General features: G+C 39.7%; 3 protein-coding genes across 6 annotated transcripts in view; 2 read left to right on the plus strand and 1 right to left on the minus strand.

Moving 5' to 3' along the window:
- Positions 1–27,908, plus strand: part of LOC135242400 (protein NLRC3-like) — a 1,894,071-nt gene that overhangs the window by 1,809,543 nt on the left and 56,620 nt on the right. The gene's annotated exons all lie outside the window — the stretch shown is intronic.
- LOC135242408 (NACHT, LRR and PYD domains-containing protein 3-like) overlaps positions 1–27,908 on the minus strand; it is a 421,399-nt gene that overhangs the window by 367,261 nt on the left and 26,230 nt on the right. The window lies entirely within an intron of this gene.
- LOC135242410 (NACHT, LRR and PYD domains-containing protein 12-like) lies at positions 379–27,869 on the plus strand. The gene is made up of 16 exons (XM_064313489.1): positions 379–554; positions 2,942–3,052; positions 3,146–3,256; positions 3,454–3,564; positions 3,738–3,845; positions 4,655–4,724; positions 8,061–8,397; positions 10,852–12,754; positions 16,357–16,530; positions 17,572–17,745; positions 19,720–19,893; positions 20,653–20,814; positions 20,894–20,940; positions 21,171–25,332; positions 26,530–26,957; positions 27,141–27,869. The coding sequence occupies exons 2-14, from the start codon at positions 2,988–2,990 to the stop codon at positions 21,767–21,769; spliced, it is 4,035 nt and encodes a 1,344-aa protein (XP_064169559.1). The 5' UTR covers positions 379–554; positions 2,942–2,987; the 3' UTR covers positions 21,770–25,332; positions 26,530–26,957; positions 27,141–27,869.

Genomic DNA, 27,908 nt, shown 5'->3' on the forward strand with positions numbered 1-27,908 from the left:
ATGATGGTTTATGACACATAATGACACATTATGAAGTGCTTATGGCATTGTCTTGAAGTCATTACAAGCGAAAGTGTCAAATGTGTTGCCAAATCTTTATTATGAGGATTGCTTGCATACAATGAAAAGAAAGTGAAGCAATGAATTTAGCTACAATTATATGCAGGCCTTAAAAATTCAATTTCCTAAAGACAATTTATCTAGAAAAACAAAAACCCACAATTCCACAATCATACAGCATGACACTATTTCACGTTACCCTACACGGTTCTCTGGGAATTATCAGTCCTATATGCAGCCAAGCTATCCGTGCTTTCGCGATTTTCAGTCAAGCTCTCCATGGCTAAAAATTATGTGCGCGTTCATACGTGACATTGCGGTAGGAAATGAAACAAGAGGCAGATTGACTCCCGTCAAAACAAAACTGAAACTATTTCAACCACAACGCAATTTTTAAAATGTGGAGGAAAAACGAAAAGAAGGAATAAATTGGAATGAAAAAGCGAGTGAATACCGTCTTGTGGTGTGGCATGGAGAGAAGATAGAAGCTAAAGGTGACGTTTTTTTTTTTTTTTAGGGGTGGTGGGAAGTATAATCGCAGTAACACATTCCAGAAAAACAGAAATAACAGTAAATACTGTTAAATACTGGCGAGTTCCAGAAGGCTACAAGTTCCAAAAAGTTCCGTTAGGCTACGAGTTCATTTTTAGAACACACATTACACATTTGGGACCAAAAAAGTAAATTAAAAACGAATTGGAAAAAGTTTACGTTTATTCATGTATTAGCCTACTTGATATTTTATAACCTCGTCTGATGGGAGTATGACGTTCTCTCAATTTGTCCTTCCTTGTGGAAATTTCCGAGTCCTTTTTTATAGTCTTGTTTCCCTTAAGATCAGAAAAAGCAACCGAAATAAAACTAGGCATATAGCTGGTAGCGTATTTTGACCGTCTAAATTACCTTATTTGAAAATGCTGCAGACATAAGACTGCCGTTGATGTTTTTTTGTTAGCAATTATTATTGATTGCGACACATTACATTTAAAAGAATAGACAGCGTATTTTGTTGGCCCAATCCTACCATTGGCGTTTTATTGGAAATCTCAGTTCAAATTGCTGCCTATTGCTTGAAACAGGTCCTACATGAATAAGGCCAAAACAGTCTGACATGGATATTACAGAGTAGCCTATAATAAATAATGTTTTACACCATAATCACCGACTTCTGTGTACAATAAGTGGCCAATTTGTGTATGAACGTCAGTGATTAAATATGCCTTAAAGTGCATGCTTGAAGCTAGACAGTTATTTGTGTTATCTGATTAAAAGCAATGGTGATTTGGATAACACAAACAAAATCAAATAGCCTAACTGAATAACAATGAGCTTGTTTCATGTAATACTCTTTAAGAGGCTGAATTAACGACACACATGGAATAAACACTTAAGAAAACCCAAAATGTGGAAGAATTTAACAGACTGTCTTCTCTCTTATGGAAAATTACAAGGATGACTTATTTACAGTGTATTGTTTACTGCTTAGTGCTTTAGTGTGGTTCCTGGCTTCCCAAGATATAGCCTATGTAACCCCCCATGTTTAATTAGTTCCCTTAGAGAAAGAGCTATATTTTTCCTTACCTTGCTAGAATTGTAATTTTCTCTGTCTGTCTAGGAGGTGTAAAACTGTGTATTTTGGAGAAATGCACAGAGCTGTACATCTATCCAGGATATCATGTATTACAGCTTCTTAATATTGATTGAAGTCTCCATGTAGAACTGAATTATTCCTTGACACAAAATGATGACAAATATGCAATAAAAAACTTGGGTAAAAAACAGGCAAAAGTATCTTAAATGTATGGCTGTCAGTTAACACAAGTAAAATGACCTAAGTAGCCCTTGGTAAGACAACTTGAGAGGTGATGTCAGAAGGCTGGAAGTCACAGGCTTTGTCGTTTGATTAAGAGTGGGCTGCATTTTCACACCTGCTACGGTAACAGGGATAAACAGACTGAACGTTTTGTGAAGCAGCATTGAACAGACGCTGATTGAGCACTGATATTCAGTAGGCCTACTCAATGTCTTCATGGTGATTGTAACTTGAGTGGACACATAATCAAAGTGACAGTACTGCACTAATATCGATGGATTTAATTTGAGTTTTTTTTGTGATCAATTGTTTTTTATTCAAAAGAAATTAAACGTGGATTTAATTTTAGTGAATATATTTATGAATGGAATTGATGTTGTACCTCAAATAATGCCCATATTAAATCAGCCATTCAGTTAGTGGTTTTGTGGGGAATGCAGTTTTTTTTCATCCCATGTAATATTTATTAAAGATTTTATTCTTATGAATTCAAACATATTTGAAACAAATGTATTTGCCCACATGGCAATAATAGACCTTTAGATGCCCAAATCTCTTAAATGGATATTTATGGATATAATAACAGTTTTGCTGGCTGTACCAAATATTTAAATGAGTCTGGTGTGGACAGTCTGTGTTTATATACAAGCAGGACGCCTTTCCTGGGAAGTCCAGGGATCTTTTCTGGCTCTAATGAATGAATATACTTATACCATACTCACAGTGAATATTGGGATGGTGAATTAAACCTGGCTTATTTCAGTAGGTCTGGATAGGTTCTCCAGGTATCTCTGTTTCACAAAGCAAGCTTGACTAGATGGCAGTTACGTTGCTTAGGCGGCATATGCATTGGGGCTGGCCTGGTCGGGAGCACAAATAGTAAGACGAGTGTTTTGAGCGGAGAGGGTGTTCCGCGATAGCATGGATCCACTCAGTTTTCCAGATGAGCATCTCCATGAACGCTACAGATTTTCCAGGGAGGAACTAATCTGCATTTGCAATTTAAGTCTAAGCTGCAGTAAGAGGATGAGTTTAACTGGAAGCTCTGTCTCCATGTTTTCTTCACAGTGATCAGGTAGAAATAGCAGGGTCACCTGCACCCAGCTGTCTGTCTATGGAAAGTGATCGTTCAATGGATACTTCACGTGACTTCAGAGGGAAGTTCACAGGTGATCACAGGTAATTAAACATGTTCATATTGACACTACTCTTGAAGTAAAGTTCTCACTGACAGGGTTGAACTGGAAGCTCTGTCTCCATGTTTTTTCACAGTAATCAGGTAGACGTGACAGAATCACTTGGACCGAGCTGTCTGTCTGTGAAGAGTGATGAATCAGTGGATCATCCAATCAAGTTCATAGAAGAGTTCACAGGTGATCAAAGGTAATTAAACAGAATCATACCAACACTCCTCTTTGTATTATATGTTTATACCACTGACACCATTCAGGTGTAAGGGGGTGTATTATATCACATTCAACATGTAGGTGTATTATGTGATATTCAGATGTGCTGTGAATTAGAGCTGCAATAAGAGGATGAGTTTAACTGGAATCTCTTTCTCCATGTTTTGTTCACAGGACCCAAGTAGAAAGAGCAGGGTCACCTGTACCCAGCTGTCTGTCTATGAAGAGTGAAGAATCAGTGGGTCATTTAATCAACTTCAGAGGAGCATTCCCAGGTGATCAGAGGTAATTTAACAGGTTCATATTTACAAGACTGTTTAATTATATCTCAATCACATTTGCAAATATGAGTTTTAGGTGGGATACTCCATTTCACATCCAGGTGAAGGTAGGTGTATTATGACACATTCAGGCGTAGGTGGAAGGTTGAATCACTGACTCCCATGTTTTGTTCACAGGGTCCAGGTTGAAAGAGCAGGGTCACCTGTACCCAGCTGTCTGTCTGTGAAGAGTGAAGAATCAATTGGTCATCTAATCAACTTCAAAGAAAAATGTGATTATCCGAGGTAATTAAACAGGATTAAATTGTTTACTACTACTGTTTAATTATACCTAAATCTCTGGCTAGTTTCAGGTGTAGGTGGTATGTTCCATTTCATATCCAGGAGTGTATGGGGTGAATCATGTCACATTCAAATATATCTTGGGTGATTAATGACAGGGGTTCCCAAACTCGGCCCTGGGAACCCCTTGTGTATGCTGGTTTTCATTGCAACTGATCTCAATCACATAATTTTAACAAGCTGTTATTTTTTTCTTAATTTGCTTTTCATGTTTAGAAGGCCCAGTTTGGACTATATTTCAGTAGCCAATGAGTGTTTACCTGAGACCAAATTGAACATGGCAACAAGAATGGTAGCAGCCTGCCTGGTCTGGGCTGAAACCATGGAGGAGACACTGGTGGAAGTTTAGAGGGAGCACTAAGCATTTTTTACATCAGCTCCAGTTGTACCACAACAGCACAAACCTTTTCGGGTTTAGAAATTCTGCATCTTTCATTCTTAGGTGTTCCTGCACAAAGTATTGCACGCACCAAGAGGGGAGCTTATGGCTTGGATATTGCCATTTTGCCAAGCATAGCACAGACATATTCCATTTGCTAATTTCAGTGAGTCATTGATTGAGAGAGGTGGAGATTTGGGTGGAGTAGGATCCTGATCGGGTAGTGTGAGCACCCTCACTGACTCTGCATCACAAAGATTTTTTAGGTACTGAACTGTGAAATGTGAATGGTTTCTTCTGTTAGGAGTTTGACAGTTAGACAGTTTGACAGAGGATGAGTTTAACTTGAAGCTGTCTCATGATTTGTTCAAAGGACCCAGCAGTCACGGAAGTCCAGTCGTTTAGATGAGAAGAGCTCAGAGAAATTATCCTTCAATAAACAGGTATCATTTCAGATTTTTCTATTTGTTTTAATAGTTTATTGTTTTCTTGTGTGTAATAGCTTTACTTTGAATATTAGTGATGCATGCATATAGTGCAGTCCATAAGTAACACATTTGTTTTTGTTTTGGCTCTGTACTCCAGCACATTGGATTTGAAATGAAACAATGAATATAAGGTTAAAGTGCAGACCAGAGCATCACCAGGGAAGGTCACATACGTCAAGCAGTCATTGAATGCAAAGGATTTGCAACCATGTATCAAATATGACTTTTTTAAGGTTATGTTAACTTGTCCAGTTATGTTTTTTAAACGAAGGCTATATATTAAAAGGACTATAATTCCTACATCAATCACTGAATATGTAACAGGGATGATTCTAGAATGCATTGACAGGGAGGGAATTTAGAAATATCAGTTGGACTTCCATTTAGAATGTAAGGAGCACACCTCACGCATCAATTTCAATTTCAGCATTGTGGAAAGCAGACTAAAAAAGCATATTAACCTTTTTGTGCAGGCCCCCTAGTGGCCAAAACATTGCTGTTCTGAGATTTCTCAACTCAGGCATTCAGTGCTCCTGCTACCGCACTATGAGTGCAAACAACAAACTCTATAGCTCCAGCTATATTCGTAGGTGATACACCAGAACTAAGCCAAATACGGAGTTTCTAAGTGCCATTGTTGTGTAGTTTCACAAGCACCCCCTCCCTGCAGTCTCCTCTACAACTACACCCCCCACGGCAGCCCATAGGATACCAGACTTTAAAAGCACTTAGTCTCCTCGCTCATTTCCAGCCTTGCGTTGGCAACATCATCAGAAATGTCCTTCAAGTTCAGCTCCTGAGCTCTGAGGCACTCGATAGAAAGTATAGTCTCTCCTGCCCTATGCTGCTCCTCCTTGATTAATGTTCATTTAGAAAATGAGTGCTCTGCCCTTGGGACTGTGACAGGCGATGTCCTAAGCAGCAGCAGAGCAGTAGCCTTCACGGCTCATCTGAAGGTAGACTTTACTGGATAGTGTTCCACAATAAGCGTTTTCTCACCTTGGGGGACTGAGGTGTGTGTCGCGTGCTCTCAGCTTTTAAACGGGTCAGCAGTTGAGCGGCGACTGTTATTGACATATCCCTAATGTAGTGGTCAGATGTTTTGCCACGGTTGAGTCACGTTTTGTTTTCTGAGATCCACTTTTGTCTTTATACGTCATTTTGATTTGCCTTGTTGTAGCTAGGACTCCACTGTGCTGTCTTCCTCGCTATACTTGACTTTAACATTTCACTGCCAAAACACTTACATCATTCTGCATCATCACATGATAAAGTGGACACTTGATATTCGACAACAACATACACAGGCATATTTCCAAGAAATCTTTGTATATCACAAAAGAAACCAATGTTACTGTCACAGGAAGTACCAAACATAAATTAAATGTAAGAGTCTGCACACTCCTTTAAATTAAACGAGTCTGCACTTTAAGCTCATATTCATTGTTTAATTTCTAAACCAATATGCTGGAGTACAGAGCCAAAACTACAAAAATTGTGTCACTGTTCAAATACTTATGGACTGCAATATATATAATCTGCATATATGTACAATATTGTATTTAACATACATGACATATTTTTTGCCAAATATTACTCACAACCATCAATAGGGCTACTTTACTGCAACACTATTAAAGCAGCAAAAACCAGCTTTAAAATTACCCCATATTATGTGCCCAAAGTTTTCACACATATCAAGAGCTTTAAAAAAATTTTCTGGTTTGTTTGACTACAAGAGGCATAAACTTTCCCTGGAGTAAAAAAATGAAAATAATTGAGAAGAAGAGAATCCCTGGTGAAAACCGCAAGCAGAACTCCTGTCTGCGCTAAAGGAATGCTAGCGCTAATGCTAACGTGCTTCATGTATCTGATTATGAAGCGATATCTAATCACGTTTCGTAATCACGTGGTGGTGTTTGGTCCTCTTTGGCTCAGATTCACACATAACAGCAGAGTAAGACTCCAGAAGCTTTTAAACAGGAAACATTTAGTTTACAGTTAGCAATTACCAAATGACAATTACAGTTAGCATTTTATAGAGAAGCTTTAATATTCTAAGGAAATGCTGGGGCCTCATTTATAAAATGGACTTTTGATCTGAAATATGACTTACGCAGAAAACCATGTGTAAGTAGTTATTTATAAAAACCTTACTTTGATGTAGAAATGATCTCTACGCAAAGTCTAGACTTGACCTAAGTGATTTTCCTGCTGGTTTTGTATGGCTAATTTTTTTTTTCCCTTGCAGTTGAAGGTCAGACTATTTCTTTTTCAGATCAACCACAGTTCTGTCTTGCTGCCCCACCTCGTTCACTGCAATGGCGACACACTCCCAAGATACCTGCTTGGTTTTGTTTGTCAACCCACTATTTTGTCCACCGAATAATACGTGTTGCCTGTCTTTAGTCTCCTCTACCATCGCCGTGATCTCGTCTTCCAAAAAGTTTGCTTTTCTCTTTTGGTCCATGGTTAATCCTGACTAAACCCTCATTTGTGCTAGCATTATACAAGGGGAAATAGCTGATTGTAAGGCACGTTCAGGTGCCGTCAATTTTAAAGTTAAATTGAGATTTATAGATCACAGGTCCGTAAGTTACAAACGGGCTTCTTAGAACCTGCGTAAGCAAGGTTTTTTATGCTCAGTATCTTTTATGAATCGAACGTAAGCACACCGTCGGAAATGATCTTAAGACTAAGTTCAAGTATAAATCTAAGAACATTTTTATAAATGAGGCCCCAGGATTTATCACGAGTAGTATTGCAACAAAACCATCATTCAGGAGCAAAAGCTGGACTTCAAATAGGGACATTTAGCATTGCTGCATTTAGTATACATTCCTGTTCTGGGAATCATTCAAGAGAAAATATGCCATAAAGCAAGGATGCTTGCTTATATCAGCATATGTTTCAGTTGTTACTGTATAAGACAGCACGTCTTCATGTGTATATTTCACACTCTGGTACAGCACACCTCTTCATGTGTTTATTTCACACTGATACAGCACACCTCTTCATGTGTATATTTCACACACTGATACATCACACCTATTCATGTGTTTATTTCACACTGATACAGCACACCTCTTCATGTGTATATTTCACACACTGATACATCACACCTATTCATGTGTTTATTTCACACTGATACAGCACACCTCTTCATGTGTATATTTCACACACTGATACATCACACCTCTTCATGTGTATATTTCACACATTGATACAGCACACCTCTTCATGTGTTTATTTCACACTGATGCAGCACACCTCTTCATCTGTTTATTTCAGTCTCTCCTGCGCACTCTGATGAAGCTGAAGAAGGATGAGTTGAAACAGTTTCAGAGCCATCTGAGTCAGGATTGCCCAGAATGCCTTAAAATTCTGTCTGAAGATCCTTCTGTACTGGATAAGTTTATGAAGATCAATAAATTATTGGAGAGTCATCAAATTGCTGATTACCCAGAATGCATTGAGAGAGAACAGGAGGATCCTGAGACCCTGTACATAGTTGAGAAGATGCTGGAGACCTGTGGCAGTGAGAGGTCTCTGAAGATCACACTCCACATCCTGAGGAACATGAAGCAGAAGGATCTCGCTGACTCACTGGAGCGAGATGAGCAGCACAGTAAGAGTTTTCTCTTATTGCTAATGTGTGTCCATTAGAATTTTGACCTGAGTGAAGCAAAAAAAAAGAAGATTAAATATAACAAGTGAACACTGTTCTTGTTTATAGCAATTGCACTCATAGTGTTTGACACTGACAATCTTACATACAGAAAACATCACACAACATGTACAGGCTTTTACATTAAAATACAGCTTCAAGCAGTGATTATGGAGCAGGCAAATGCACATAAAATTCAGTGTCTCCCCGAGGGGGATTCAAACCATAAAAATTAAGATCAAAAGCTAGTAATTAAACCACTGTCAATCAGGCAAACGGACGGCTCTGTGTTTGTATCCGGCGGCAGTGTAGCACAGTGGGTAAGGAACTGGGTTTGTAACCGAAAGGTCAGAGGTTCGATTCCTGGATAGGACACTGCCGTTGTACCCTTGAGCAAGGTACTTAACCGGCATTGCTTCAGTATATATCCAGCTGTATAAATGGATACAATGTAAAATGCTATGTAAAACGTTTTTGTAAGTCGCTCTGGATAAGAGCGTCTGCTAAATGCCTGTAATGTAATGTAATGTATCCAGGCCTAAAGAGCACCGAACATTATATTAGATTTCGAAATCACTAACTGACCTGCAAAGACTGTATTAGCCTGGTTAACACGTCCACTGGTTTAGCCTGGGAAATGGAACGCAAAAGGGGAATTGGACCCATTTTCAGTGTTTTAATGTTTTCCTTCATCCTTATTGACCGAGAATTTTTTTGCATTTAAGAGGCATTATTATTGCTGATAATTTTTTTGCACTGATCTAATGGTGTAACACTGTGTGAAGTGTGTAAAAATTGAGAGGTACAGTGCCCTTCGTAATGTTTGGGGCAAAGACACATTTTTACTTGATTTGGCTCTGTACACAATTTTAGCACGTGGTTAAAGTGCAGATTCTCAGCTTTTATCAAACGGTATTTGCATACTTTATGGTTTCACACATGTGGAAATTAAAGCAGTTTTTATACATCACCCCCCCCCCCCCCCCATTTCAGGGCACCATAATGTTTGGGAGATATTATTGTTATATAAATGAAAGTGGCCATGTTTAGTAGTTTGTCACATCCTTTGCATGCAATGACTGCTTGAAGTCTGTGACCCATACACATCACCAGGTGCTGAGTATCCTCTTTGGTAATACTCTACTAGGCCTGCACTGCGGCCATCTTCAGCTCCTGCTTGTTTTGGGGACTAGTTAGCTTAAGGCGTCTCTTGAAGTGACTGACTTAGCCCGTCAAAAATCTTCCATTTTCAAGATTGGCTGTATTAAATTGAATTGAATCGTTGCTTCAGCAGAATGTTTGACATAATTGTCTTGCTGTACGGTGAAGCGCTGTCCAATGAATTTGGATCTTGGGCAGTTTCTTTAGGCCTGTAGACTTTGCTCTTGCCATCACTCTGATACAAGCGAATCTTGGGCTCATCTGTCCAATCAAGACCTGAACTTTCCTCAGGACTCTGCAGGCTCTTTGAGGCACTTTTTTCAAACTGTAACCAGGCCATCCTGTTTTTGCGGCTAACTTGCAGTTTGCATCTTGTAGTGTGGCCTCTGTAGGCCTGTTCCTGAAGTCTTCTGTGGAAGGTTGTCACTGAAACATCAATGCCTGCCTCCTGAAGAGTGTTTCTGATCTGTCAGACAGGTGTTTGGTGTTTTTTCTTCATTATGGAGAGAATTATTTGGGCACGGACACCTGTAGAAATCCTCCTTAGCCTAGCCAGCCCTTTGTGATTACTGAGCTCACCAGTGCTCTCTTTCCTCTTAAGGAAAGAGAATACTTGATTTTGGTAAGCTAATGATTTTGCCTTTTTTCCCTATTTCTCATAATAGTTTTCTTGACTGACATTAGCATGACTCTGGTGCCGATGTTGGCAAATGGCAATTACAGACTGCAAAGGCGATCAAAACCCTAAAATCAAGACTAGAGACTGAAAGCTGTGTTATACTGCACTAATGAAGCAATTGAACACAACTGACTAATCAGAAACACGTGAAGCCATTTGTCCCAAAAATTATGCTGCCCTGAAATGGGGGGACGATTTATAAAAAGTACTGTAATATATACATGGTGAAAAAAAAACATATAAAAATGCCCTTTAATAAAAACAGGGAATCTGCACTCTGAACCACAAGTGGATTGTTTAATTGCAAATATAAAAGTGTGGAGTACAGAGCAAAATCAAGAAAAGATATGTATTTGTCCCAAACTTTATGGAGCTCATTAGCGTGGTTGTCATAGGGTTATTCCGTGAAATTTTCTAATTCTTCCACCCCCTGCGAGTGGTGTGTAACACTGAAGAAATTCTGTAAAAACGGACTGCATGAGTATTTTATTGACTGTTTGTTATTGCAATTCGTTATTGAATGGATTTCTAATGTTAATATGACTATAATTGATTGTCATGTTTCCTCTCTTCAGATGAATCAATTAAAAGAGTCGAGCAGGCTCTGAAAACTCATCTGAAGAAGACATTTCAAAGCATCTTTGAAGGTTTAGCAAAGCAGGGCCACCCAACCCTCCTCAATGAGATCTATACAGAGCTCTACATCACAGAGGGGGGAAGTGGAGGGGTCAATAATGAACACGAGGTCAGACAGATTGAGACAGCATCCAAGAGACAAACCACACAGGAGACTGCAATCCTCTGCAATGACATCTTTAAGCCTTTACCTGGACAAAAGAAACCCATCAGAACTGTGCTAACAAAGGGAGTTGCTGGCATTGGGAAAACTGTCTCTGTGCAGAAGTTCATTCTGGACTGGGCAGAAGAAAAGGCCAATCAGGACATTGATCTCATATTCACTCTTCCTTTCCGAGATCTGAATCTGAAGAAAGAGAGGGAATTCAGTCTGATGCAACTTCTTCGTCACTACTTTCCACAACTGAAAGAGGTCAAGAGTGTTGCAATTGATAAACTTAAAGTTGTCTTCATCTTTGATGGTCTGGATGAATGTCGACTTCCTCTAGATTTCCAAAGTAATGAGGTCTGCTGTGATATAACAGAGTCATCATCAGTGGACGTGCTGCTGACCAACCTCATTAAGGGGAATCTGCTTCCCTCTGCTCTCCTCTGGATCACCTCCCGACCAGCAGCAGCCAATCAGATTCCTCCTGATTGTGTTCACAGAGTGACAGAGGTACGAGGGTTCAATGACCCACAGAAGGAGGAATACTTCAGGAAGAGAATCAGAGATCAGAACCAGGCCAGCAGAATTATCTCACACATAAAGTCATCCAGAAGCCTCTACATTATGTGTCACATACCAGTCTTCTGCTGGATTTCTGCTACTGTTCTTGAGACAATGTTGGGCAAAGCAGAGAGTGGAGATCTGCCTAAGACTCTGACTGAAATGTATACACATTTCCTTCTCATTCAGACTAATGTGAAGAATCAGAAATATGGCACTTATGAGACAGACGCAAAGATGATGTCTGTATCAGATACAGAAATCATCCTGAAACTGGGGCAGCTGGCTTTTGTACAGCTGGAAAAGGGAAATCTGATATTCTATGAAGAGGACCTGAGAGACAGTGGCATTGATGTCAGTGAAGCTTCAGTGTACTCTGGGCTGTGCACACAGATCTTTAAAGTGGAGCGTGGGTTTTCTGAGGAGAAGGTCTACTGCTTTGTGCATCTGAGTATCCAGGAGTATCTGGCTGCCTTGTTTGTGTTTCATTCATGTGTAAATGAGAACAGAAATGTACTCAGAGCAGAAGAATCAAAACCTCACAGTGACGGACTGGAGCTGTCTGAGTTGCTCAAGACTGCAGTGGATCAGGCCTTAGGGAGTAAGAATGGACACCTGGACCTTTTCCTCCGATTCCTTCTTGGCCTCTCTCTGGAATCTGTTCAGACTCTCTTGGAACGACTGTTGACACAGACAAGAAGAAGATCTGATGGAGGAAGACACAAACAAAACTCAATTTTTACTTTCTTTCAAAGACTGTGGACATGGACAGGAAGTACATCACCTACACCAGTCCCACGGACACAGACAGAAAGCAGATCACACAGCGTTGAGAAAACAATCCAGTACATTAAGATGAAGATCAGAGAGGAATCTTCAGCAGAGAGGACCATCAATCTGTTTCACTGTCTCTCTGAACTAAATGACAACTCTCTAATGGAGGAAATCCAGAATTCCCTGAGATCAGGAAAACTTTCTGATACAGAGCTGGAACCAGACCAGTGTTCAGCTCTGGCCTTTGTGTTACTGATGTCAGAGGAGATCCTGGATGAATTTGACTTGAAGACCTACAACACATCAGCAGCTGGTCATCAGAGACTGCTACCAGTAGTCAGGAACTGCAGGAAGGCCATGTGAGTGTTATGTCATTAACCCCTTAACACACATGCCAAATCTGGCCAATCCTTGGCCATTTAGGGGGTACCCTATTTAAAGCGTTATAACTCCAGATGTGAACACCACAGAGACTTGAAAAATGGCATAAATGAAGCAAGACATTTGTACAATTAGTACTAACGCAGATTAGTTTATATTCATAAATTCGGAAGAAAAAAAGTGCCACAAATGCAAATCTAAGGGTGGATATGTAGAACTACTATAGATTTATGAAGCAAAAAAAGCAGTGTACCCAGCATCTCCAAATCTACCCAAAATGTTTAAATTATCCATTGCTGTAAATCGCAACATATTTACGTATTTCACTACAAATCAACTGTTTTGACTCAAGAAACTCACTGTTGCATCATTGTAATGTGGGAATTTCAAACTTTCCATCAGTACAGTGGTCTAAAATATCTAAGGGTCCAGAAACAGATCCAAAATCTCTCCAAACATGAATAAAATGCTTTTTGCCAATTATAAAGCATATATATGAGCCCCTTACGAAGGTTTAAGATGAAACAATACCATCAGATTAAAAAATAATGCCACACAATGCGGTACAGTACCTAAATGTGTAATAATTAACTCTTGTATGTATTTCTGTACTCTGTACTCTCGTATGTTTTCTGGTATGGGGATGGGATAACATGAAAACAATTTTCAACCGTCCATCACGTTTTGGCAATGTTCCAACTCTCACATCATCACTGTTGCATGCATCACAAAAACTATTACAGTACGAATGCTTACATTACAGTGTGAAATATGCACATTTTATAATACCACTAACCTATTTAAAGACAATTTCAAAAATAACGTATATAACCAGAATAATTTGAGCAGTAATACTTGCATCGCAATGATGTAATCTTATCTGCGTTCAGTAGATGGAGACAGAGACAGTAAATCAGTGATACTGTTCTAACCGCTGCTGTTTTGCTCCAGAAAACAATGTCAGCTACAGTAGGTCTATCAGCAAATATATGGTTTAGCTATGTCCAGAAGTCCTCAAAAATACTAGTATTTTCCAAGAAAATACAAAAAAAATTGTTCAAAACATTTTGTCAGATGCAGTGTCTTTTACTGCTACCACAGAGTGAATGCGTAAGTGAATGCGATGATTAGAACATTTTTGGGTACGCTGAGATATAAAAAGCTATTTCAAAAGCAAAATTAGACATGTTATACATCGTTAGAAAGCTTATACTCATACCTACTGAATAAATGAATTGTCAGTCAAGCCAGACTGTACTAAAAAGGGCCACAACGCCATAAACAACACATGTGGTATTATACAACTATTTTTGAAGGTACCCAGGCATCACAAATGCGTGTGTATTTCACAAATGGCACAAATTATCCAAGGCAATATATGACCACTCAGTCTCAAAAGGGACATCTCATAACATCTCATACGCATAAACCAATGGTAAGGTTGTATATTTATTCAATATTTAGTCCCAGATTTTGACTGTAGAATGACACGGCATAATTTTTGAAAACTTTGGTGACGGGGTGCGTGTTAAATGAATGACCAGAGCGACAATGGTGGCGCTGCAAAACTTTGTATTCGGCATAATAGTTGTGTATCGTCTACTAATGAAACTAAAACAAAGCATTTCTGTTTTTAACTCATACTTTGGTTGCAGTAGCACTTAATGTCTGTCGGCGTTTCCGCTAAGAGGTTCATAAATGTAGATGTTTGACAGGTTATTTTCATACATTATGTTTTCAGTAAGAATGAAGTGCAACACAATTAGATTTTGTAATCCAGCTGTTTTAACAGCCACTGTCCTCATTTAATGCTCTGAATCCAGAACACAAGTAGCATCAAATTCTAAAACTTCTCACTTATCCAACATGTAAAATTTATTTGATTTGATTTAATTTATTCAGTGTTACAACTTCCCCCAGTCTCACCTATATGATTTTAATGCACAGCGCGGAGGCAAAGAACCACAGAATGCGAAGCTAGCCAGATAGATAGCTAGCCATCTGCTTCATTTGTTTCAAAACTGCAGCTATACTAGTGTATAAATCATAGCAAAGATGTTAATAGATGATTTTGAACAGCATGATAAGATCATTTCTGATGATCTTCAGGATAAGATCATCGTTTTAATAGTTTTAGCTTTTCCAAATACGTCTTTGACCAGATAATGAAAGTGTTTCACCAAAATACGATTTGTTATGCCAACAAGTAGTAGACGATACACTCTAACAAGGAAATTATCGTAACGTGATATTACCCTTTATGCTATACCTGATTACCTACAGACTAATTTAGTGTGTCATTATTTGTCATAATTTTTAATTAGCCAAAAGAAAAAAAATAAGGACAAAGAAATAAAAACAAAAAGATCATTTTAGCTTGTTCAATAGTGGTAGGCCACCCCAGGGCTTACAAAAATAGTTTAACCCAAGTGCTCATCATCCAGTCTGACATTGTAACAGTCACATGTTCAAAATGGGCAAGTGGCTATGTTACTCAAAAACATGTGAAATTGACAGCTGGATTCACACATCTAAACTACACGGCGACATATTGACAACGTGTGACATGTAATCTAGGCGTCTAGGATACTGTTCTGTGCACTCAATTCACAACTCCACTCATGCAATACTTTTGGAACTAAAAGATGACATAGAATTCCCCCGGTTTCTTCCTGGCATATGCATCAATAAATAAGGATTATGGGGTGAGACAGAGAGACTGCTCTGGACCCCTTTTTATATTTTTGTTTTAGGCCACTTGAGAGGACATCTTCTCAATGTTATGAAGGAGAGGCAAGTTTGGTTATGAATGAAATGTTTGTGTCTTATGTTTATGTCTTATGGGAGACTAGGTTGGGCAGTAAGTATCAGTTGTATTCTGCTATAGGCTGACTCAGAATCTCCAGCATAGTGCCTGTAGAGTGAAAATAGAAAGGTAGAGGAATTGTAGGATATAATGGGTGCCAGAGTGATGTCTACTCAGGGAACTGTTAAAGTGACCTCTAACCCCAGTGCCTCTAAGTTTCTTAGAGCCCAGAACAAATTATGGTGTCTCCTAGTACAGAACCACGAAATGTATTGGTATTCCAACAAAATAAACTCAAAGGTATCATTATCAGGAGTTCTTACATACCTTCTGAATACCTTGTCGTATGCCTAGCATGTCATATGTAACACTAGTAGAATAGACTGCCCTGCACCACCAGGTTGTACAGTATGTGAACAGATCACTTCCTTGCTTCCGTCCTTCTATTCCTTGACCTTCTTGACACTAACTACATTTCAAATATTGTGTGTTTTATATTTATACAATTTCATTATACAATCATATATTGTTATACACAGCTAACTAGCTGGTCACCAAAGGGATAGTTTAGCCATGTGTGTTGTTAAGTGTGAAGTCATGCCTCGTTTCCCATAATTCCATGTGTCTGTGTAGGGGTGGCCTTACAATATTCTCCACCATCTGTGTGTTCCTGGTTGTATGAGTTTTTCTGCTACTAATAAAGACATTATGGATCCTGGATCTCCCTGGTCTCCCACTTGGGTCAGTTACTTCAATATCAACTCTGTTTTGCAGACTGAACAGCGGTAACCTCACAGAGAAGTCTTGCGATATTGTGGCCTCAGCTCTCCAGTCATCAAACTCTCCCCTGAGAGATCTGGAGCTCAGCTACAATAACCTGGGAGATTCAGGAGTGGAGCTGCTCTGTGCTGGACTGATGAATCCTAACTGTAAACTACAGAGACTGAGGTGAGTAGTTTTGTGTACGGTTTGACTTTAAATAAATATAGTGAGTAATTATGACTGTTTAACGGTTTGAATTTTGTTACAGGGAAGGAACACATTTACAGATTGAGTGTATTCAGTTTAAACCTGAATGTAACCTGAATGTTTCTATGTGAACATGTGTTTGCATATAACTACATTGACTGGAAGTAGAAGTTGTGTTGCAAGTCTTTACAGGTGGTCATGTTGACCGTAAGTTACAGCTTTTTCGTCAAAACTAACGGGTTAGTACAAATATAAGGTGATGTGGTTTCACTTTGGTTCAGAGTTTGAAGGCTTCATTCGTTGAACCAAGAGATAGCCATTACAGGCAATCTTCTCAATCGAACGGTTGTCTTATCTCTCTAAGCTGTATATGTGCTGCGGTTTAGTAATATAGGTGTTAGTAAATGGATGTCTTAAAATCTGATTGGCTGGACTAGACTCAATGAAAAAAGAAAAATTATATGCTGTATATATATATATATATATATATATGGATTTTTTTGTTAATTGTAGTGCTCAGATTGTCTCAGAATCCACAAATACAGTAAATACAAGCAACAGGCAATGCACAGATGTGACCCAGCTACATTTATTTGTGGATTTGTTATGTTTATTTGTGGATAAGCTGCATTTGTTTGTGGATTAACTACATTTATTTGTGGATCCATTACATTTATTTGTGGATCAGCTAAACATATTTGTGGATCTTTCACATTTATTTATTTTTGAGACAATACCCCCATAAATTTAACACAATTTAAATACACCAAACAAACTGTGAAAGGGAATTTATTAACTATAGTTCTAACATTCATTGTTAGTGCTAGCTGGCCATATCAAATTAGACAGTTAGCTAGCTGAGTTAGCTAGACTTAGTAGTCATGAAAATTGCCACAAAGATCCCACTATAAAGATAACTTTAGTCACCCCAGCTGTAATTATCTAGCTAATAGATAACAATGGCAAAACGGTAGCTTACGTTACACAATTTAATTATTGTATATCAACTCTTTTTTGCAGACTGAACAGCTGTGACCTCACAGAGAAGTCATGTGATATCGTGGCCTCTGCTCTCCAGTCATCAAACTCACCCCTGAGAGATCTGGACCTCAGCTACAATAACCTGGGAGATTCAGGAGTGGAGCTACTCTGTACTGGACTGATGAGTCCAAACTGTAAACTACAGAGACTGGGGTGAGTAGTGCTTTGCACTGTGTGACGTTAAGTGAATGGAATTTGTGATGATGACTGTGTAAATGTTTTGAATGTTTTCACAGGAAGAAAAACTAATTTACTGACTCATTCATTTTCAAAATACGGGTTTGCATATAGGCACATATGTCCCCATATGAAATGAGAAGCAGAAAGTACCTTGGTGAAAGAGACTACCTACTGCTACCAGGAATTAATCTACAGTGCCATGAAAAAGCATTGAATGGTTCCAGCTATTTACACAGAATGTAATGTTAGTCAAAGGGGAAATGAGTAAACACAAAACACATTATTTAATTAATTATTTCATTTATTTAATGAAAAGGTTAGCATTAAAACACCCATATATCTTATGTGAAAAAGTAATCGCCCCCTTACTCAATTAACCAAATTTAATTGGTAGTTATATTGAGTTGATTGAACACAGCCAGGCTTGATTGCAGCCATCCTTGTTGAATCAAAACTCTCATATTGAACCTTACCATCAGAGTGAGGTAGTCATCAGAATGTTTATATTAGCACACTATGCCATAATCAAAGGAAAATTCAGAAGAAAGTAGAAAAAAAAGATATCAGTATGGAAAGGGTTGCCATTTCTAGGGCTCTGGTACTCCACCAAACCACAGTGCTGAATCTTCCCAGGAGTGTCTGGCCTGCCAGAATTTCTCCAAGGGTGCAGCAACAACTTATGAAGATCCCAGAAGAACATTAAAAAATGCAAAGTAAATTAAACTTAGAAATAGCTGATGAGATCAACAAATGAAATTAACAGAAAACCTAGAAATAGCATATATCAATAAAGCAGTACAACTCGTTGCTGATGCAGGACAATCCTCCATTCTTGTTACTTTCCAGGTAACTCAACCTTAGCTCATTATGCAAAGTACAGCTGGGTACCAGAGCTGTTTTAACCGAAGAATGCACAATGCTTCTTGCAGCTCGGTCAGATTGACGTTGGATCACGTTCTCACAATCAAAAAAAAAAGAACCACACCAGAGTTTGTTTGTAGCCGGACCGAGACTGCCTTCTCAACCGGGTCTTCTTGTGGTTGTTTTGGTCCGCAACCAAGTGCGATTTCCAAGTGTTCACACCTGTCGAAACATATCGCACCAAGGGGGTCAATGCACCAGGGTTTAGTATAACCAGAATAAGCAAGGCAAGTGTGAAAACACTCTAACTGAGCACCATTGGGTCAAAGCCAAAGCTAAAACCGATATTTACAGGAGCTATAGGAAGGTAATTTTGTTTGAAGATGGTAAACAAATTATATTGTCTACCTGTGATTTGTTATTCTCAGACAATCATTAGTATTCATAAAGCTCTGTAACTATCGAGATGTGTTTACAAAGAATGACCTAAAGTAATGGTAACCAACTGACTCAACTAACGGCCATGTTTTACACAGTGTTGTCATGGACACCATCAGTGACTATAGGCAGAGTTAAGTAAGGAAGAGAGTCGTTTTGTATTGGATGTGGTTTTCATTCACTAGCATTAATGGTAAGAATACAAACAGACTTTTTATTTAGTCATTGTCCCCCGCTGGTGTAAGGCCCCTGGGAGGGCGATGCAGTAGTCTGGGGTGTGGACTGTCGGTTGCCACATGGAGAGAGAGAGAGCGCACCCACACCAACACAAAATCAAATAAACTAAGATCTTCACCCTCACGAGTTCCGGTTGAAAACAATAAACTAAAACAACAAACAAAAATAATAAAGATAAAAGAAAGTAAAATGGTTTACAGAGCCCAGTAATTCCCTTTGGCTTTTGTGGATTAGTCAGGATACCTGATGAACCTAATTTGCATAACCCATCTCTGTTTTTGTGTGACATCCTTATAAAGTGCACTATAATGTCTACAAATAGGAAATTACATGTGTATCAACAAGGTGTGGAGCATCACAAACAGCAGTGAATTTTAATTGTGTGTGTGTGTGTGTGCGGTCTCTCCACAGGCTGGGTTGGTGTAATATCACAGAGGGCTGCTGTGATGTTCTGGCCTCAGTCCTGCGTTCTTCTCACTCAGAGCTGAGAGATCTGGAGCTCAGAGACAACGAGCTGCAGGATTCCGGAGTGAGAGCGCTCTCTGCTGGACTGGAGGACCCACACTGTAAACTGCAGAGACTGGGGTGAGTACAAACACAAACCCCTTCAATCAAAAAGGGCTCCAGTGCAGACCTTGTAAAACCTGTGTGCTGCCTCTAACAGACAGTAGCCTAAATGCCCGTACATGTCTTTGCATGGAGGGGATGGCAAACTCAGACTTCTTGATAAGCTTCTTGCCAGTGTATTGGTACCCATGCAATGTTTTTAAAAATTAGTGGCCTTTGACTGTATTTCCTCTTTTTTCTGTTGTCAGAGCATTCAACAGCCATATGTATTTTTCCATTGTTTGCATCGTATATGTGTGTATGGTGTGTAACACACCCTTATGTGTTTTACACACACAGCCCTGTTAGTTTATATTAATGTGTAAGGTGTGTAACACACTGCTATGTGTTTGACACACACAGCCCTGTTAGTTTATATTAATATGTAGGGTGTGTAACACACTGCTGTGTGTTTGACACACACAGCCCTGTTACATTATATTAATGTGTGTCAGGTGTGTAACACACTGCCATGTGTCTAACACACACAGTCTTGTTAGTTTATGTTAATGTGTGTAAGGTGTGTACCATACTGCTATGTGTTTGACACACACAGCCCCGTTAGTTTATATTAATGTGCAGTAAGGTGTGTAACACACTGCTATGTGTTTGACACACACAGCCCTGTTAGTTTATATTAATGTGTGTAAGGTGTGTAACACTGCTATGTGTTTGACACACACAGCCCTGTTAGTTTATATTAATGTGTTTAAGGTGTGTGTGTCCTTCTCTCTGCAGGCTGTCAGGCTGTAGAGTCACAAAGAGAGGCTGTGATTCTCTGGCTTCAGCTCTGTGTTCAAACCCCTCATACCTGAGAGAGCTGGACCTGAGATACAATCACCCAGGAGATTCAGGAGTGAGAGCGCTGTCTGCTGCTAAACTGGACACACTCACACTTCTGTAAGTACAGTTTCCACACTGCACCTCACAAAAGTGCACACACATGCATACACATACACATGTTTTGCTGTTCTTACAGAGTGGACAATGGAGGAGAGAACAGGACCAAACCTGGACCCAGGAAATGTGAGTGTGTATCGACACAGAACATGTTCCACTATATGCTCTGCTGTGTGTTTGTGTACGTGCACATGAGAGAACTCTTACCAAAAAAACAAAACATCTCTCATCTGCTTAAACGCAGACAGACAGAAACACACGCACAAACACACACAGGTGCTATCACAGCTTAACCACACATAACGAGGTGAATATTAAAAATGAGAATTAATTTCATTAATGTTTCTGGTGTGCAGACGGCTGTCAGCTCACACTGGATCCAAACACAGCGAACAGAAACCTGTCTCTGTCTGAGGGGAACAGGAGGGTGACGGACACACCAGGGAGAGAGGAGCAGCCATATCCTGATCATCCAGAGAGATTTGAGTTCTGGCGCCAGGTTGTGTGCAGAGAGAGTGTGTGTGAGCGCTGTTACTGGGAGGCTGAGTTCAGTGTGTCTGAGGGGGGAGGGGTAGATATAGCAGTGGCATATAAAGGAATCAGTAGGAAAACACAAGATTCTGACTGTAAATTTGGATGGAATAATAACTCCTGGAGTTTGAGGTGCGTTAAGCACAGTTACTCTGTCTGGCATAATAAGAACTACACACACATACCTGTCCCCCCCTCCACCTACCGCAGAGCTGGAGTGTGTGATGATGATGATGCTGGTAGAGGAGTGTGTGTGCACAGGGTAGGAGTGTGTGTGGACCGCCTGGTCGGCACTCTGTCCTTCTACAGCGTCTCTGACTCTGACACACTGACCCTCCTGCACAGATTCCACACACACTTCACTCAACACACACCCCTCTGTGCTGGACTTACAGCGTGTGACTCCTCAGTGTACCTCTGCTAACTGGAGTAGAGTCTCTCACTCACACTCATACACACAGTCTCATGCACACTCTCACTCACAAACTCTCTCACACACACGCATTGTCAAACACCCACATGCATACTCTCACACCCAGACACACATTCTCACACACACACAGGAGCTGTGGGGTTCCTCTCCCAGAAAAATGTAACACTTGTTTTGAGCATTACAACTTGTAAACAATCTTCTTTTGGAACAGTCTAATAGTTTTATATTTACAGTAATATTAAATGATTTTTATTTTGAAACGTTACATAAATTATAAAAATGTAATTATCTTTCTCGCAAACAAATGAATGTTTACAGAAAATTTTAAATGACTCCTGATTGCATTCTCAATGGTGTGTTGTTAGCCAATACAAATTATACAAATTAAATTCATAAGGGACATATTCTCAATCCAAAACTAATCTTTCTATCGAGGGTATTTGCTCGATAACTGTGACATAAATACCGTAGCTTGTTTGCGGAAGTATTTAATTTAATAAACATGAGAGCCAAGACTCGTTTCTGTCAGATCAGGGGCACATTCAATCTGAAAATGGTGTGCACCGTTTTGCTACGGTTTCCGGGTTGAACGACATGTTTCCTCGAAACGGTGTGCAACAGGCTTTCAGGTCCGTTTTCTCTCGTTTGGTGGGTGTGTCAGAGGTGTTACCCAATCAGCAGCGACGTGTACATAAACCCCGTCGTATTAAAAAGGCAGTGCGCACAATGGATCTCAATGAAGTCCTTTACAAATGCGTCCGCTGCAGCTGGGTGTACGCAACAACTGAAGACATTAGAAGACATGTTTGTCTGAAGTATTTTTTTTTAATTTTTTAAGTAATTTTTTGTTAAGTATTTTATTGTATTAAACACGTATTTAAACCGATTTCATCAGGCTCCGAAAATTCTTCGAAAAGAACGCAAAGAATGGCCTTCTCAGCTGCCATAGTTGCAACACTTGCGTAAAACAACAGGGTGTTCAACGCGCCACCGTTTCCTTTTAAATAAACATTTTGCTACATTTGGTCAGGGCTGAACACGCCCCAGTTGTTGTGTGGTGTTGCTGTGGGGGTGGGGATTGTTTTCAGGATAACAGGTACGTAAACGCACGATAACAGGTACGTAAACGGATGAGTTGTGAACATAACGTTACATTGTAGCGTGAAGGATGCTGGAGCCGCATCCAAAATAGCTGATTTCTGACTGAATACACTGCGATTTCTCAATCAGTTTGAGAACAATGTGTTGATTTGAAGACACAATGAGGGAGGTGATGAATTTAAAAACTGAATGAACGGTGAAATTATTTGGCTGTATTAAACTGAACATTTCAACAAGGGGGCCTTGCCTTTGTTACCCCATTTAGAAAAACTCCTGCATACACACTCTCGCTCTCTCTCCCCCCCCCCCCCCGCGTGGGGAAGAAGGCATATTATACCTGGTATTAATGGTGTACACACTTGAGGAGGAATGAATGTTGTCACTTGGTTTATAATATTTTGTTGTCTAGTTTGTAATGTTTTGTTCTGTGTTTTGTTTTGCTCTTTGTTTCTGTATTTTTGCACATAGCATTTCATATATGACCCAGATGTAATAACTTAAAAGAGTTTTTAATAAAGGTGTTTTAAAATTCAAATTCTCTCTCTCTCTCTCTCTCTCTCTCTCTCTCTCTAACTAATAATTGATATAGTCATTTTCAAGTGTCATGTTGAATCAGTGTTATGACACCCCTGTCTTAGTGAGCCTTCTCGGCAGCTTGTTATGACCGTTGTGTGAACATGAACTGCAGATTGCGTCATAACAACAGTATGTCATACAGTAGTTATGAATGGACATTCATGACAGGCATTATGTCATGGTAATGATGCTGTCAAGTAAAGTGTTGCCAAAATTGTGAATATTCAATGTGAGTTTGTGTACTTCACACAATTAAGTGCACTATATGACAAATATACCAAAGTATCTGGACACCCCTTGGTCTGGGGATGTTTTTCATGATTTGGACTTGGCCCCTTAGTTCCAAATTGTCATGCTACAGCATACAATCACATTAGATGATTCTGTGCTTCCCCAACAGTTTGGGAAGGCCATTTACTGTTTCAGCATGACAATGCCCCTGAGCACACAGCAAGGTCCGTATAGAAATGGTTTTGTTGAGAATGGTGTGGAAGAATTTGACTGGCCTGCACAGAGCCCTGTCCTCAACCCCATCCAGCACCTTGGGAATCAATTGGAAAGCCAACTGTGAGCCAGGCCTAATCGCCTAATCAGTGCCCGACCTCACTAATGCTCTTGTTACTGAATGTAAGCAAATGCAGCAATGCTCCAACATCTAGTATAAAGCCTTCACAGAAGAGTTGTTTTAGCATCAAAGAGTGTACCATCTCCATATTAATCCAACATGGACAACATTTCATTTTGGATGAGATGTTGGATGTCAGGTGTCCTCATACTTTTGGCCATGTAGTGTACTGTATGTATAGAACATATTAAGAGTGTGGTACTGGCAAAACATGGCAGGGTCAAATGCCTTTGAAGTCATAATTCTGTTTTGTTTTATATTTGTATAGAAGAAGCTGTTTAACTGCATATTATTCATTTTTACAGTTGCTTTGACTCCTTTTTCACAAGAGTTCCAATGTGCAACATCCTGAAGTCAAATCCAGCTGATAGGGAGAATGCAGAGTGATCACTATAAATAATGGGGCTGAGTTTCCTCGTGCGGAGACCGGGGGCAATTGTAACCATTTTTGGTTTTGATGTCATTACTCAAGAACCTCTTGAACTATTTGGAACATGCAGACGGTACGTCATAATGCAGTGTATACTTTCGGTGAATGGTGGGTAGATATGGTGCAAAAGCAATAATTGAGAAGTAGTAGACAATTATTAGTGAGGGTAAAAGCAGGTTAAAGAAATGTGTTTCTAGCTGAGCTTGAACCTAGGACCCTATGTTCCCAAGACTGTAACCTTGCCCACTAGGCCACAGGCAGACTAGCTGTTTAAACTGGAAATGTTTCAGAGTAAAAAGGTATGGGTATTTTGCGTGCGTATGTTTTTGATTGGGTCATGTAGGTGAAGATTTGGCTGGTGTCGGTAAAATGTCCAATGGGGAGACATGTTGTTAGTGGGATTAGACAAGCGTTACGTGCTCCCCTCGCGTAACCTTTCCTTTTGGGTTGCACTCCCTGCCTTGTACACAAAATGTTGTGGGGATGTTGAGAAGGATGTGTCTGCTGCTGAGCATTTCGCCACCACCACAGACCTATAGGTCAAGCCGCACGATGGAGCCGTATATGAGCCTGACGGTCCATCATATTAACACCGATTTCAACATGAAGAGAAAGTGCCTACAAACGGCATATTTCCCAGAAGACCACACGGGAATACTCATTACCCAGGGCCTGAGGGAAGCGATGGCTGCGCGGGGATTCCCGGAGGACAAACTCGTCTGTATGACCACAGACAATGCTGGGAACATAACGCTCGCAGCTGAACTCAGTTAATGGACAAGGCTCCAGTGCTTTGGGCACAGACTTCACAGACAGCCACAGGTGAGTAAAGATTCCTTCCACCCAAAATCATGTGATAATTCTGCAGCGACTGGTGAGCTGAAAATTGGTGGGGCGAAAAACTATCCTTTAAAGTAATCATTGATCTCAAACTGTTTTAATTAATTTTCAATGATTAACAAGCATGCAAGCAATCTGACTAATCAGCTTCTTCGCATTGTGTTAGGGAGATTAAATTCCTCTGATTTTCCTTGAGTATCAATACAATTAATCCACAAAATAGGCTACTCAATACTATCATAATAACCAGCTCTCCCCAAATGGGCAGTTTTAACGAGTAGCCTAGGCCTTATAGCCTACATTTATTTTCATTTGCAGTATGAAATTGTGCACATTTTAAATCAACATTATTTGCGGATACGTGCACTTCTTTCTCTGCACTCATATTCATGGAAAATATCTGCAATGCGTAGATTGTAAACAATCTTGAAGTGGAGGTTTTATTTTTGCTGGTTATTCTGAAAGCTAACACGGTAGATAACAGACTGGTGTATCTTGTTTGTTAAGTGTAGACTACTTGGTGATTAGAACGGATTTTTAACAGATAAATTGAATTTATGATTTAATCCCCCTAACATGGTATGAAGACGCTGTGTGTTAGGCTACCTGCCATTTGATTAGTCCGATCGTGGCATGCTTGATAATAAAGGAAAATTAATGAAAACAGGGTGAGATCAATGATTAGTTTAAAGGAACGTTTTGCGCCCCGCCAATTTTCAGCTCATTTTCAGTCGCTGCATAATAATATTAATGCATTGACACACACACACACTTAGCCAAATGATACTTTGATGAAGAAGATAATACATATAGGAAATTCTTTATTAGGAATAACCCCTTGAGATGTACCATCTCGTTTTCAAGGGGGTCCTAAATGACAATAATACAATATAAACACAATTCAACAAAACATTTAACAAAAATCAAAATAATTAAACAATATCAAATGTGACAACAGACAAACACGAAAAAACAAAAAACAAAAAAAAAACTGTAAATATCAAATAAGACATGCAAACTCAGGGGATCATACTCCAAGCAGAGCATGAAAATGGATCATTCATTCATAGATTATTGAAAAGTATTAATTATTAATGTCAGTGATAGCATTAGGTAACAAAGTTGTAAAACAAATAATGATGATAACTATCTAGTATTTATGTAATATTCTTTTTTTAGAGAATGCAATGAAGGATGACAGGATTGGTCGTGCTGTGGGAAACAGAAACGGCAGATACCTCATCCCTGCATGGCAGGACACTGATGTCCTTGAGGCCATCAGCAAGTCGCTCAGCCCTCTGGTTGAATTCACAGATGCACTTTCTGGTGAGAAGTATGTGAGTGTTTCTTTTGTGAAACCCATGCTCCATCTGTTCAATACCTCGATCTTGGCAGTGGAGGAGGAAGACCCAGACCCCACCAGATCATTCAAGATGAAGATCCTGGCCTACCTCAACGACAAGTACAGTGACCCATGCACACAAGAGCTGCTTGATATGGCCTCTGCCCTGGGCCCTAGGTTCAAGCTGAATTACGTCAGTGAGGACAACATGGGGTCAATCCAAGCCAGACTGACATCAGAGATGGCGATGACTGTCAGTGTTGTGGTAAATTACATAATAGAGAATGAATAATTACATACAGATATATTTCACAATAGATAAAATAAAGTGACATAATGTGCTGTGCTGTAAAAGTGTTGTAATATGAGTGTTAAGGCTAATTGCCATTTAGTCAGATTAAACATGTTATTCATATATTCTTTACCATGTTTCTTTTTTTTTTTAAAGGAGATGGGTCCTCCTGAAATGGCAGAAATGCATGGTGGTGATGACACTGAGGGTGCTGGTGCACCCAAGAAGAAGACCTTGGGCAGCTTCTTCAAGGCCACTGAGGGCACAGCACCAGGACCTCAGAGCCAGGGCCAGGCTATAGCCTCTGAGCTACAGTCCTACCTCCAGGCAACCATCCTGGACAGTGAGTAGGAGCCTTTGGACTGCTGGAGGGTACACAACTGTTCCCACGACTCTCCCACCTGGCAAGGAAATAGCTTTGCATTCCAGCTACCAGTGCCCCTTCAAAGAGGGTGTTCTCGGGTGGAAATGTTGTCAACTGTCACCGTGCATCTCAGAAGCCAGACCATGTCAACAGGCTGATATTCCTGGCTAAAAACCTTTAAAAGGGGCAGCATTTGCCATGTAGCCTAGACTCTAAGTTCTTTTTATTTGATTGCATGTTGAGTTGTATTTATTTTCAGTTATTGCTTGACCTTGAGGGTGGGCCAGGCTATAAGAGGAAGTCTCGGACTGACTGACTTCCCATTGCTGAAATACGTTAAGTGATGTACAGTAGGTGACAGTGCGCCAATGTAGCAGTCCAGGTGAATGAGGCTTACATGGTTTTATTTATTTTCAGTTCTGCCCAATGTTATATAATTTTAAATAATGTATACATGTATTTATAGTTCAAGAAGATTCTGTTTATTCAAAAAGTGCAATAAAAGTATTATGTTCCTAAAATCAATGAATAATCGTTTTAAATAATCGTGATCTCAATAT

Source organism: Anguilla rostrata, chromosome 16 (genome assembly GCF_018555375.3).
Source record: "Anguilla rostrata isolate EN2019 chromosome 16, ASM1855537v3, whole genome shotgun sequence".
Classification (NCBI taxonomy): domain Eukaryota; kingdom Metazoa; phylum Chordata; class Actinopteri; order Anguilliformes; family Anguillidae; genus Anguilla; species Anguilla rostrata.

What these genes read in the sequence shown, in the direction of transcription:
- LOC135242410 (XM_064313489.1), top strand. Translation starts at nt 2,988, where the DNA reads ATGGAAAGTGATCGTTCAATGGATACTTCACGTGACTTCAGAGGGAAG. An exon ending in AAGTTCACAGGTGATCACAG is followed by an intron (nt 3,053 to 3,145) that starts GTAATTAAACAT and finishes GTTTTTTCACAG; the next exon opens with TAATCAGGTAGACGTGACAG. An exon ending in TGTAAACTGCAGAGACTGGG is followed by an intron (nt 19,894 to 20,652) that starts GTGAGTACAAAC and finishes TTCTCTCTGCAG; the next exon opens with GCTGTCAGGCTGTAGAGTCA.